General features: G+C 39.2%; 1 protein-coding gene across 5 annotated transcripts in view; it reads right to left on the bottom strand.

Moving 5' to 3' along the window:
- The window catches only part of STXBP5 (syntaxin binding protein 5), a 207,713-nt gene that overhangs the window by 76,054 nt on the left and 116,841 nt on the right, over nucleotides 1–14,818 (bottom strand). For all 5 annotated transcript variants that reach the window (XM_090041024.1, XM_090041030.1, XM_090041038.1 and 2 more), the window contains exons 8-9: nucleotides 7,008–7,131; nucleotides 5,843–5,921 (exon numbers count right to left, since the gene is read on the bottom strand). In XM_090041024.1, coding sequence (XP_089897150.1) covers nucleotides 5,843–5,921; nucleotides 7,008–7,131 — 203 coding nt within the window. The remainder of the gene's footprint in view (nucleotides 1–5,842; nucleotides 5,922–7,007; nucleotides 7,132–14,818) is intronic.

Here is a 14,818-nt window from a genome sequence, read left to right as displayed (position 1 = left end):
ATGTTCTTACAAATCACAGTGGAAATGTTTAACATTCTGATAAGCTGATTTTGATCAGACTCAGGTAATTACATTCTGTCTACCTGGAGTGTCCTTTGTAGTTTCAGCTGGAAATAGCATTTTGCACTTTGTAGAATAAACTAGTTTTCAGAATTAAGAGCTCTTAAGAAGTTGTATTTCAAGTCCAAAGCAATTTAACATCAGAGGTGATGGAAGTGCCTCTCCATGGACTGAGACCTCGTAGCAGTGCAGAGGCATTTGTATCCCAATGATCCTCAGAGACGTGTCATTTGGAATCTCACAATCCTGGCAGGGTCATCCACAGCAAACAGGCCTGAGGGGAGATCCAAGACCAACTATGGTCCAGCCCCAAGTCCTCAACAGGGGATCAGGAGGACAATGTCAGGATCTCAACAGTGGCAAAGATGGAAGAAGGCTACATTAATTCACTAATGAACGTCTTAAGCTCAACAACCACCACCACATCACCATCAGTGCATATGCTCCAATGCTTGTGGCTGACTGTGATGCCAAAGAACTCTTCTACTCCAATCTTGATCGTGTCCTGACTAATACTTGCAAGAACAAGTTGGGCGTGACCTGGAACTCTGGGCTGGCACCATTGGGAAGGAAGGAGTAGGGAAATCCAATGACACCCTTCTGCTGAGCAAATGTGTAGAGCTTGTTCTTGTCAACATGAACACGGTATTCGGACAAAGTGCCAGATTGACTACCTGGACTCACCCTCACTCTAAGCATTGGCACATCTTTGACTGTCCTATTCTTAGAGCCCATGATTGAATGGACATACGTAACACACAAGCTATGTGAGAAACCAATAACTGCTGGACAGATTACCATTTTATTAGATCCATTATGAACATCCAGCTTGCTCCAAAACACCAAAAACAGTCAAAAGCAATGTGAAGGTCTCCCAGCACCTAATCTCTTCAAGACGTAAGGGTTTGTAAACATCTCCAACAATGCCTTCATGAAAAGCTCTCTGCCTTGCCCTGCCCATAAATGAAGGCAATGCTAAGGAACCTGGGAAGGGATTTAAAAATTGCCATCTATGTAGGAACTTGATATTGCTATGTAGGAACTCTTTTCCACAGCAGGAGAAATCTTCTCCCACATCTACCTCTTTCTGAGGAAGCCCTGCCGGAATCTCAGCATGGTTTCAGCCTATCCCATGAGGCAACTGACATGATCTTTGTTGCCTGTGCCCAGTCCAAGAATAGTCAGCAACAACATCAGGATCTGTCTATGGCCTTCACTGGCCTTACTAAAGCCTTTGATTCCATCAGTCAAATCACAATGACTTATGAAAAGTCCTGGCCAGATTTGGATGTCCTGAAAAGTACATCAAGTTCCTGAGGCTTCTTCACAGCCCTAAGGCTTCAACCAGTCTTTGTAGCAGATAGGAAACGGATCCTTTTTGTCATCTGATCTGAGGTTAAACACAGACGAGTCACTGCCCCAACTTCAGGTGTAAGCGTCTCCTCTGGCCAACTACTTTAGTGCGTCTTTATTGGGCATGATCTCTGAAAAAACACCAAGATCAAGGTGTACAACCTGGAGTATCATCTCCACTCTCCTCTATAGACATAAAATGTGGTTGATTCACCGCTGTCATCTCAAGAGCCTGGAGAGGTATTGCCAACAATGCCTCTGGAAAATCTTCCACATCAAATGGGAAGATCACCATGCAAAAGCCAGCCTCCTTGCTTAAGTCAACATTACCAGCATAGAATTGATGTTCTTCAAGCACCAGTTTCACTGGGCTGGACATTGTGTACAGATGCCTAACTCTAGACTCTCTAAACAAGTGCTCTACTCCTGGCTTAGTTGCAGTCTGAGATCTCATGGTGGCTAGAGGAAATGCTACAAGGATGCACTGAAGGCACACCTCAACAAAACAAATGCCAACATGAAGAGTTGGGAGCAGCTGGCTGCTAACAGACTCCAAGGCAACCTCAAATAAGAGATGGCCCATTTTGAAGTAAAGTGTCTTGTCCTTGAAGTAGATAAGAAAGAAGGAGAAAGGAGAGAAATCCATGCCTACAGCCTACTCTCCCCTGCAGAAAGACCTGCAACTTCTGTGGATAGATCTGTGACTCAGGGACTGGATTCTTAAATCACCTGAAGACCTATGACTGAGCCATGACAGACCTCATTCTTAAATCAAGGGATTGCCAATGATGACAATGGAAGTGATCCTTATTTTTTAACTGCACATCAGCCAAGTCTCAAAATAATTTTGATATTTTTGCAATACCACTATAAGACAAGTCTGTAATATTTTTTAAACAATTAAAATCTGATAGTTAGAAGAACTAAACTAATTTCATGAAGTCTGAAGATAAGACTATACTGGACTCAATCCCAGGCTAAATAAACTAATCCTGATGAACATCTCTGCTATTTTTGACAAAATCCTATCTTGATAAATCCTCTGTAAATCTGAAGGTATTAGGTCAAACCCTATAGCAATATGAATGGGCAAAAGAGATCCATATCCAGGACACCAGCACTGGCTACTTCAGTTTTCAAGGCAAAGAATAAACACCTATTTCAAATCCCTCCTGAAAGCCACTTTGGCAACCTCCTCCAAGAAGTGACTTTATAATGAGTACAAGAAAGCAAAAAATGTAACTAGACTTCTCCCCATTTTTATTTTCAAGTAACTTAGTCTTTTCAATTATAAGCTCAGAAGAAGGATTGCATTTGGTCTAGTACCAAACATACTGCTGGTTCTGAGATGTTCAAGGGCGAAGTCAAAGCTACAGGAAAGTTAGATTAAATCTATGTGGTGAATTCTCTCTATATATTGTAGACATTTGCTCTACTGGGTATATGTAACATTCCACATTTACATCCTCAGTCTCTCTATTGCATAAACCACAATGCAGTAGTAGGGTACTCATGCATTTTCCTAGTGGCTGAACTTACAAAGGACTGCTCTAACAATTCCCTAATATGCACCCCATCACATCTGATTATATTAGAAAGAAGACAGGCAGGTCAGCATGATGACTAGTTAACTAGACTGCCCAAAATAATTTCAGCATGTGGTCTAGTTGCCAAAGCTTATTTCGTCACTGATCCACTAAAGGATATAAGAAAGGATCTTTAGAGTGACAAGTTTTCCCCTGTCTAGAGTAGCAAATTGAATTTTTCCAGCTAAGTTTAGAAATCACTACATTCCACTTGCCTGCAGGTCCTCTCTCAACTGCTTTTTCTCTGCTGTCCATATATAACCATAACCTCTATGTAATCTGGTGAAAAATAACACTTAGATGCGTTAATCTACCCGTGAACTCTTCCTGAGAAGTTAACTATGATGACTGGAATGACTGCAGTCAGAATTTAGCCTGAAATCTTAGGTTAATATTCCACTGTTGACAGGTTGCAATGCAATCTTTAATGTGCATTCTGCATAAGATTAGCTACTTTTTAAAAAATGTGATAGGAAAAATATAAGATATATGAAATGACTTAAGTTTTATTACTTCCTAAATGTCTACCTATATTACCTTTTTCTTGATAGTTTTTTCAAAATATGGGTTGCCAAAAAGCAAATAAGACTTACAAATGTTATGTAAAAATGAACTGCTCCTAGGATTTCAGAGATGTATTTGATAGCCGTGTTGGTCCTAATATGCATTTTATTAATGCCTGTACGAAATTAATCAATTTCTTGATTAAGCAAAAACTGTTTTTGGGAAGTTATGATAAACCTGACAGATGTAGAAACAACAACAAAAATGGGTTTTTTTTTACAATATGACAGGCATTCTGGCAAACACCGGCCAGTAGGTCTAACTTCAATACCCTTTGAAGTAATGTATCAGAATCTTTTCTACAGATAACAAAACCATGAAACACAGATTTTCTAAATTTAATAATCACAAAAAACTCCAAGTATGAGAGCAGCTTTTAATCAACCTAAAATGAATAAAGGGAGAACAAAACAAGTAAGGGACATTTAAATTATTGTTTTAAAGATTAAGTAAAAAGCTACCAAAGAGCACTAACCAGAACTGGAAACCAACTAACCAGGGGTGCTTAAACTACAGCCTGCAGGCAGAATCTAGTCCCCAAAAAGGTTAGATACAGCCTGCAGCTTGCGGCGGCGAGGGCAGTGGTTGGAGGGGGGAACCAGAAGCAAGCAACTCAGCCAGGCACACTGCTCCCTGCTCTCTGCCTCTCCACTTCCCTAGCTGCTTATGCTGTCCCACTCTGTCTCCCACCCCGCTTCTTGTACAGCAGGTGCTGCTTACTAGAGGTAAAACTTTCTCCTTCCCCTCTCCCTTAAGGCAGATGCTGTTTACCAGAGGTAAACTCATTTCCTCTCTCAATTCCCCCCCTGCTTCTGACACTGGCAGCTACCTTCCTCCCTTTCCCCCACTTCCCCTACAGGAGACGAGTGGTGGCCTGCAGTGCAGCCAAGTCAAAAGCATCTGGTCTGCTGCTCTAAAAATCTGAGCTCCACTGAACTAATCTATAAACATATAGTAAAATTAAATAGAACTATATTGCTAAAACATCCAGTGAAGTTCTGTTTAAGTGGTTAGTGCAGAGTACTCTTATTTAACACTATATTACATTAACAAAAATGGTGTTACAAGTGCAATCAGGATTAGAGAAAATAAAAGGCTAGAAGAACAAAAATAAAAATAATAATAATCAGGAAACAAGTTCAGATTCAACAACAGAATAGAATTCAGCTTGGAAAGAATACAAAATAATGCATCTTGGAGAAAATGAACACACGGTGTTGGAAAGCTGTATCCGCAAATTATGTTGTACATACCCGAGTTGCAGTACAACAGGCTTTTTGTTTTATACCGTGCCACAATTCAGTTACATTTTGCATGCGATAAAACGCACACTGCACTGTGCAGGTTCATATCTGACAGTATTTTTAAAATGACTGCTCATTTTAGTCTGTAAATTCTGCAATCAAAGTCTTGCTTTCAGTTATTTATAGCGCTATTTGGGTCAAATGCATGGGCACAGCAGTTGAGTTGTCTGGTTTCAATATATCATGACTTTGTGATTATTCAGTATTTTTGCTCTCAGTAGAATGGAAATACCTAGACAGGTGCAGCCTGCCGCAAAACAATGAACAATGTTAAGAGATTGTTTTGAGATGGTATAATTGATCATTTAGCTGGGTTTTGACTTTAAAAGAACAGTTCAAAACCTTAATTCAAACATTTACCTTACTGTTTGAGAAGAGAAAATGATTCACATTCAAACATTTCACTAAGTCAGAGAAAGCATGCAAAATGATCCAGAAAAAACATAAAACCATCTGCAAACTAAATATCTGCAGACAGATCCACAGGTTTTCACAAGCAGTAAGATTACAACTTTACTAGCACCTTTCTTTCATGCAAGCATCTCAAAGTACTTACAGCTGCAAGCAAACGAGAAACTCCACACTATCTATAAAAATCTTTAAGTTTTAATTAGGTTCTGATGACAGAGACATGCCAGTCAAGATACAGTAATTCCAACAAGAGGCTCTGCTGGAATTACAGATTAATTATGGATGCATAAATATACATAAATACGCACAATTCATTGCATAAATTACACTGAAAGAAAGGTAATATCCCAAACTCATGTTGGAATAGGAGAGGGTACTTAAGATCTAATGGTCCGATGATTTAAGTTTAATCTTTCAAAGAAGCAGTGTTCCAAAAACAAAAATTATGTACTCTAAGTACGTTTTGTAGCTTGATATTAGAGAAAGGTTAAATATTGTCAGAATGATCCTATAATATTGCCAAATATGCTGGTTAAGTTATCTGATATGCAAACAAAGTCTTACCCAGCCCTAGTTGTTTTGTATTCCACCTTAAGTATAGGTTTACAAGGCTCTGGCTTCTTCCCATCTTTTAGTTGTTTTCCTAAAAAAAAAAAAGTTATTTTTCTGTATTTACATTACATAAAGAGATAGAATGTTATAAATTTAATTATGTATTTAAATATCCACATGAAAGAGATTTAACAGCTGGTCACACCTTGAAATAACTTTATTAAAAACCAATTAACATTGTCACACCACAAAAACATGAAATGTGCGTTTTTGATGCAGCTTTCAAAAATCAATCTTCTAGAAACCAAAACATCTTTGCATTTTCTTAGAATACAATTCTCTAATATGAAAAGTGATTAAATATGTGGCTTTGTGAGATTCAACACATGCTGCATTTCCAGGAAATACCAGGACAGGTGCTTAGTTTACAAGGTAGAAAAAAAGAAGGTTTTATTCCAGTTGCAAGCACTGCAAAGGAAGATTTGATTTCAAAATCAAGATGCAAATTTCCTGTAATACATTAGTTGCATCTAATATTCAGAAAACACAACCATCTGTGCTAATCCACTTGCTTTACTTTCCAAAATTTTTAAATGCACATGTAAAAATGATAGATTCCTGATTCAGGGGGTATAACTCAGCTTTCAAACTAGAACTTAATCAATCCTCTGGAATATAGCAGCAAAGCCTTACTTTAGTTATTAAAGCAGATATAAGCATTACTAAATAAGACAAGATGCATCAGGTAAAAGTTCCCAGTTTTATGTAAACTATTTTAACATTTGTATCTTGATTTCCTCAACTAAACATAGCCTCTTATAGAAACTATTCTATTTTTTTTAACTGTGAACACACACATATACACGCACAGTACTAGACACTAGATTTTCAGGGAGTTTGTCCACTTGCAAAGTTGCATCTCTACATCTATAGCTACTTGTTTAAAATGTTTAAACAGTAAATGAATTCTAGTATTAAGCACAATGCAAGCTATGCCAACATCTATGTACATTATTTCTAAAAATAAGTGAAGCAGCTGGAAAACAAGTACATAAGCAAAGGTTTGAGCAAGCCATGACTTAAACAGAACAAAACACAACATAAAAATATTAAAATATTTAACACTATTTACATGTTGATAATTTTTAAATAGTGAGAGTCTCCATTCCCATCTTACCGTGGGGAGTGATTGTCTGAAGTGGTTTGGTAGGGGATTTTACATTCCATATGGTCAAGGTGCCATCTGAGTGGCTACAAATGAACTGTTTTCCTTCATGGTGCCAGGCAACGGAGTGGATAGCCTGTGCAGGAATGGGAGGAAAGAAATTATTGGAGTTTTCAGTAAAATCTACCAATGACAATTTCTTGATTCCCCTGTCTTAGTGTAGACCACAGACACCAAAAGGACATGTCTAATAGAAAAATCAGGAAATACCAAGACAACTATAAAGTATCCATGCTTAATTTTTAGTTGCAAGTTAATATTCTTTTCGGGTATTTTTCTGCAGAATAACACTGTTCATGTAAAAAAGTTAAAAGAGAAAAAAAATGAGTATCACTTTTATGCAGTCAGCAGCGCATAAACATTAAAACACAATTTTATTTGTTAATAGAAACACTAGAACACAGACAGACAATAATCCATCTCCCCTTTTCAGTAAAATCACTGGAAGCTAACATGCCTGGTATTATGAAAGTACTAAAGCTGTATTACTTGAACACTGAACACCTGCATAGTAATTTGAAATAGTTAAAATAAACTCAAAGAATTTTTAAAGTAAAATACCAGTCTTCTAAAATACATTGGCTATTTCCATAACATCTCCCCTAAAGATTGATACCTTTAACGTTGTACTATTTTCAGAGTTTGGAATACTGCATATCAAAAAATGATGTGGACAAACTTTAAAAAATGCCAGCAAAAATTATTAGATGTCTAGGACACATGACTTACAAAGCAAGGCTGGAAGAACTGGGATTTATCTAAATTTGAGGAAGAAAAGACTGAGGGGGGGAGGTTGGGGGAAGAGCCTTCTAATATCTGAAGGATGGTTATAAAGAGGGTGGTGACTGGTTATTCTCCGGAGCTGCAGGAGACGGGACTAGAAATAATTGCTTTAAACTGCAACAAAGGAAATTTAAGTTGGATATTAGGAGGCACCTCTGTGAGGGTGGTTATGCATTAGAACACATGACCTAAAACTGGTTTCGAGTTCTCCACCTCTGGAACTTTAAGAGCACGTTAGACAAAAAAAACTTGTCTTGGACAGTTTAGACAGGGAGGGAGGATCCTGCCTTGAATGGGGAGCTGGGCCACAGATCCTTTTCAGACCTGTTTTCCTATTATTTCTACATTTAGTTAACAGCAGAATCATAAAAATAAGTCTGTCATTCAATGCTACACCCCAACAAACAAATGCAATGAGAAAAAGATATTTTATATATTCTACAATGTGTTTTAATATAAATTTATTATACATTACATTTTGTAGAACCTGTTCAGCAAAGTCTGGCAGTGTGACATTCTTACTGCTGTGGTCAGGGACAAAAATAATGGATACAACAAATGCATATGGAAGTGACTCCCTTAACAGTAATGGAAGATCCCTTCTTTTCACTAGTGTTAGCTGAAGCCTCTTTTGCTGGAAGGACATTCCTCCAAGTTATTAATAAAAACATGGCTCTTACTAAAAAGAGACCCAGTAAATTCCCTCCCTCCCCCACAAATATTCTGCACACGAAATTTCATTGGTCACATGTACAGGCTGTGAACACAGAATCATGCCTGGCAGTAACCTCAAGAAAACAGCTAATCCAAAACCTTCCTCAGAGTCCTAATACCTTTCTAAAATCCAATCTAAATAGGCCCCAAGTCATCACTTATGAACTGTCACTGTGAAAACTATATTGGCAAAAATATCATCAAGTATGATCATAAAAAGAACAAAGTCTCTGAACTTTGGAGGAGAAAACATTCTGAATTTCAGATTTCAAAGATATTTTCTGATATTGCAGAAGCAGTTATAAAATACATCAAGTCATGCAAGCTATTATTACATCTATTATTATTACAGCTATTATTACATAGAGACCATCATTTAATTTAGCCAAGGTAGTAGGAATGAACGAACTAAAAATGGGAGGTATGTTGGTTGTAGCTTTGTTGGTCTAAGGACAGGCAGGCAAGGTTCTTTGGGTAAATGTGATATCTTTTATTAGACCAACTGAGCAGTTGAAAAAAAGTTCTTTGCAAGCTTTCGGGCACAAACACCCTTCTTCAGGCACTGGGAGACTCTGCTGTTGTTCTGAGTTCTCCAAGGTAGAAAAGAAGCTAAAAGTGTGACAAGAAGTCTGGGAAAATGTAAATGAGTGGAAGTTTGCAAGACAATGGGTAGAGACAGGAGTGGAAGGAGGAAGGAAGGATGGGCTGGGGGGGGTGTGGGAAATGTGTGAAGGAATGCAAATGGTTAAGTGTCAAGCAGGTACCTAGTCAATCAGATGTCAGGCAGGCTGATGTCACATTATACACGTTGGTATAATGTGCCCAATGTCTATACGAAGTCTGTGATTTTTAGTATTCAGGAGATTTATGAAGTGATGTTTGTAGGCTTATCTATGAAAGGTATTTTATAAGTTCCCTTTGAGAATCAGAACTGAGAGCTCAAAGAGGGAGTAAATGTCTTGTGAGAAATGGGCACCCACAGGCAATTGGCTATTTTCATCTTTGATGGATTTTCGCTGTGTGTTCATTCTGGTATGCAGTTGCTGTTTGGTTTCTCCTAGATCCTTTCCATCAGGGCATTTGGTGCACTTGATGAGATGTATTACATCTCTAGAGGTGCAGGTGTAAGATCCAGGAATGGTGATGGTTCTGTTGTGGGGTGTGGTTATTGTGAGACTGGTGGAAATGTGTTGTCAGGTTTTGTATTTCTTGTCCTAACATGGTCTAGATCCATTTGGTGTAGTTTGCAGCATAGAGAGTTTGCTTCTGGTGAAGAGGTTAGCAAGGTTTGGTGCTTGTTTAAAGGCTAGGATAGGTGGTTCTGGAAAAATCTCTTTAAGAATTGGGTTGTCTTCTACTATAGGCTGCAATTGTTAGAGGATTTTCTGTACAGGTTCCAGGGAAGGACGGTATGTCACAAAACTAATGGTGTGCGATTTGTGGGGATTTTCTTTTTGTACTACAGCAATACTTAACATGGTATACAGGTTGCTCTTTCAAAAGTGCTATCTATTGCTCTGGAGGAATGTACTTGTTGGGTTAAAGCCTTTTTGAGATTTGTGAGGTGATAATCGTGGGTATTCTCCTCAGTCCAAATTCAGCGCTATCAGAGGGCTTGGCTTTATATTACAGCTTTCTTGGTATGTTTAGAGTGATTGCTGGTTCTGTGCAGATATGTATGTTGGTCCATGGGTTTCTTGTAAATGGTGGTTTAAAGTTTACCATTTTGGATATTGATCATGGTGTCCCAAAAGGAAAGTGTTGGTGTTGAAATATTCACAAGACAGTCTGATGGAGGGGTGATGATTGTTGAATTTGTGATGGAAATCAATCAGAGACTGCAGGTTATCATCTATATATCTCAGGTATAGTGTGGTTTTGATGGTGCAGATCTCAAGGAGTTCTTTGAGGTGGGTCATATTGTTGAGCCATTTTGGTGCCCACAGCTGTGCCCATCGTATGGAGGAAGTGTTGGCTGTTGAAACTAAAGTTGTTGTGTGTGAGGATGAAGTGGGTAAGTTGAGTACTATCTTGAGGTCTGTATTCTGAGTTATAATCTTGCTCTTGTAAATATGTGAGGTAGGCTTGGATGTCATCCTGGTGTGAGATGTTGGTATATAAGCAGGTGACAATGATGGTCCCTAGAAGGGTACTGCTGGGAAGGTGGTCTATGTTTTTGAGTTTTCGCAGAAAGTCTGTTGTCTTGGATAAAACTCGGTCTTTGGTTGACAAAAGGTTTCAGGATGGATTTGATGAATCCTGATATTTCTTCTGTTAGGGCTTCATGGTTAGAAATCACAGGGCTGATTGGAGGACGAATTAACAATGGGAATCATTAATATATAAAAAAGAAGAACTAAATTAAATCTAGTTAGTGCCTTAGGGCCAGAGGAAGATAAAACAATGAAAAAAATAGATAGAGATATGGATAAAGTACAGGCAGTCCTCAACTCACAATGTTTATAAATTGACAACCTGTTTCAACTTTACAATGCTTGATCTGATGCATCACCACACCAGCAAACAAGTTCGTTGCATTGCTCATCTCCCTGGAGAACATGTGTCCAAATTTCCTTGGACACTTTCCTTAAGAAAAGTGGACTCCAGAAAAACCTGCAGCTGAGACTCCTGAGAAGACTCCAGGCAAAAACTCTTCAAAAAGTTCAACCAAGAGCCTTTCAAAAAGTCCAGCAAAGTCACCTCAAAGACATCCTTCCAAATCAATAAGATTGCTATTTACAATATATATACACATTAATGTACTCATCTATAATTGATCGAGTACAAAATTCTGGGGTATTTTTGGTGAAAATAGGGTATCAGGCCTTGGTTCAGGAACCAGTCCTCTATTTATAGCATTGTTTCTTATGAGAAAAATCGGTTCTGAGTTGCAACGTTTCGACTTAAAGATGCAGTTTTCAGGAACTGATTATGTCGTACGTTCGAGGATTGTCTGTACTGTATTTACTTGGATCCAAGAAAAGGTCTAGGGAATTCCACATAGGGGGAAAAAAGCTTCTAGTCTTGGATTCAAGTACCTGGCAGAGGCAGGCAGGCAGCTGCTGCAGCCCCAGCCCTAGCCTAGATTCAGTCAGAGCTGTGACAGCTGCACCTTGCTCCTGTCTGTTCCCCACAACCTCTACCCTTTGGCCACCTCTTCCCTTCCACTGGCTCTGCCACTACTTACCCCCCAACTGCTTGTGGCCCTGGTCCCATTCCAGCCCAAGGCATAGAGCAGATGCCAACTCCAGCCCCCATCTGGCCAAACAGAAGCTGTGGGAGCAGCTGTAGTTGGCTCCATCCCAGTCCTGGGGCTAGGGACAACATTGCTGCAACTCCACTATGTAGCTGAAGCAGGGCTGGAACCAGAGCTGTGAGTGAGGTAAGTGGGAGGGGGGAGTAGACAAGTTGTTTGGAGAGGGGTGGGGGTGTGTGTTCAGGCCAGCACAGGCAGCAGGGGCAAAAGGCTGGGGTCAGGGCCTGTTGACTCCCCTACTGCTTATCTGCTGGCCACTGTTTTTCTTGCTACAGCAGTGGGGACGATGCACTTAAGATGACTGTCCAATAATCAGATTCAATACATAGAAAATTACATTTTAAAAAAGAATCTATAAAAACTTTCCATATATAGAATCTAATCATTTGGGGATCTTCTTAAATTCAAAGTAGTTTTGGATTCACGTAAACATAGTAATAAAGACATAGGTCAAAAAGGATAAAATGCATATATTGATGGATAAACACTGAAAAATACCAATAAAGAAAGATGGATAAGCTAGCAAGTTATGGAATCACCTGCTAGGGACTTTTGCTACAGGAGAGAAAGTCTAGTAAAAGACAAAAGAAAAACCTTACTACTACAGAAGAACACAACAGAATATGCCTCCCCCTAAACCAAACTTAATATTAAAGTCCGATAATGCACAGAAGTGGAGCTTAATGTGAAGAAACTACTCAATGGACTTAAAAGTAATTATTAAAAGACTGGGGAACAGTAAAATTGCCATGTTAAGAGCAAATCATAGCAGACCTGTTTAAGGGAAACATAGACCAACCCTGTTATGCCTCTCGTTTGGTATGGGGAAGTGTGAAGAATGAAAGAAGGAACCGTAATCAAACTCCCTATAAAAAGGGCTTGAAAGTTTTTTTGTTTTGTTTTTTAAACTACTGACAAAGGATTGCGCTTTTTTGAGACCCAGGGAGTCTTTCATTATTTTAATCAAAATTACACGTGCCACTTGACAGCAAACTTGGAGAACAGAATGGTCTTTACCTAGGAAAGGATGTTTTGTCTACCAAATCTTCAGCTTACAACATATTGTAGAACAAAATAGTAACTACTGCTGCCAGATTGCCTGAATTTTGGGGATTTCCAAAAGGGATCCAATAGTGTAGAAAGAATCACCCTGACAGAGAAAAGCCTGAACTTTCTAACATAAAATTACTGTCAGATTACACAGATTAACAGAAGTAAAATGGCTGGCTTGCAATAAGAACAGAAGATCTGTCATTTACTAGTTCAGACCACAAGTCTTGCCCAGCATCCTGTGCAATACACTAGCAGCACATGGATGCTGAAAGGGAGCTTGAACTGGGTCAAACAAGTGTTTCTCCTTTTCCTCTCCCACTTGCAGTCTCTAGCATTTAAGGTCTAGGAAGTTGTAATTCAGAGGCTGTATCACTAACTCCTATGCTCAATAGTGACTGATGCCCGTATGCCCCTTTCCTGCAAGAATTTGTCCAATCTCTTATTGAACCTGATTAAACTGTCAGTTTTCACAACATCTTGTGGCAATGATTTCCACCCGTTAATTATATGGTGTATGAAAAAAGAACTTGCTTTTGTCAATTTTAAATTTCCTACACACTAGCTTTATTTTATGACCCTAGTTCTTGTTTTGTGAAAGACAGTAAATAATAAATCCCTATTTACTTTCTCTTTGCCATTTACTGTATCTACTCAAATGTAAGACTATTCCCCTGCCCCCACCTCACCTCCCCATTAGATACCACCTTGGATTTGAGTTAAAGGTGGTGTGGGGCTGCTATGACCCTGGCCTCAAGTCAGGACTGGAGCCACAATTGCTACCTGCCTCTCCCCTGCTACCTCTGCTCTCCACCACCCTCTGCAGCCACCTCTTGCTGTCTGCATGTATAGAGTCTAATAATTGGAGGGTTGATTTAAATTTAAAGACAGTTTGTATTCAGTTAAATATGGAAGTATTTTGTAAACCCTTATCATATCCTCCTGAGGTGGCTCTTTTGTAAAACTGAACAGCCTAGTCTCTTTAGCCTCTCCATGCCAGTAATCATCCTTGCTGCCCTTCTCTGTACCTTCTCTAGTTCTTCTATATCCTTTCTGAAATGCAGGGACCACAACTGGGCACACTATTCAAGGTTTGGATGAACCACAGGGCAGAATACTTTACTTTTTGTCTACAATTCCCTTTTTAATAAGCCCTAACATGTTGTTTGCCTTTTTAAACAGCTGCTGAGCAGTGAGATGATGTTTTTAGAGAACTGTCCGCAATGACTCCCAGATCTTTTTCCTGTGTGGTAACAGCTAATGTGGAGCCCAACACAGTAAAAGTATAGTTTGGGTTATTTTTACCTATGTACATCACTTTACACTTATCTACATTGAATGGCATCTGCCATTTAGTTGCCCATTCACTCAATAGTGCAAGATCCTTTTTTCCTAACAGTCCGCCTTAGTCTTTACTACTTTGAAAAATGTTGTATCAAATGTAAATCTGGCCATCTTGATAACTCACCCCCTTTAACATATTCATAAATAACCTGGAAAATAGCCATGGTTCAAACACAGATCCCTGGGGTACCCCACTGTTTAGTTCTTTCCATCCTGAGAACTGGTCATTTATGCTCACTCTTTTTTTAATCCTATGACAACCTAACTTCTTTAGCAGTCTTTGAGGGGGCACCTTGCCAAATCCTTCTCGGGAATCCAGAAATACTATGTCAATAGACCACAATGATTCACTTGCTTACTGACACCCTCAAAGGACTTTAGAAAGTTGGGTGAGGCATGACAACTAGAGGTGCACTGATATATCAGTCCATATTGTATTGGCACTGATGAAAGGAAAACTGAAAGTTGGGTGGGGGGCTAGATAGAGACCTCCACAGAGAAGGAGGAAGTAGGGCTGGGGCTGGGGCAGGCGCTGCCCAGCTGGGTGGACAGGGCACAGAGCCATGGCCAGCTTGTCTGAGGGATACAGGGGTAGGGGAGTGGAGCTGCTCCTAGC

Source organism: Crocodylus siamensis, chromosome 1 (assembly GCF_052110815.1).
Source record: "Crocodylus siamensis isolate JL-2025a chromosome 1, ASM5211081v1, whole genome shotgun sequence".
Lineage (NCBI taxonomy): Eukaryota > Metazoa > Chordata > Crocodylia > Crocodylidae > Crocodylus > Crocodylus siamensis.
This window is presented reverse-complemented; position numbering and strand designations above follow the sequence as displayed.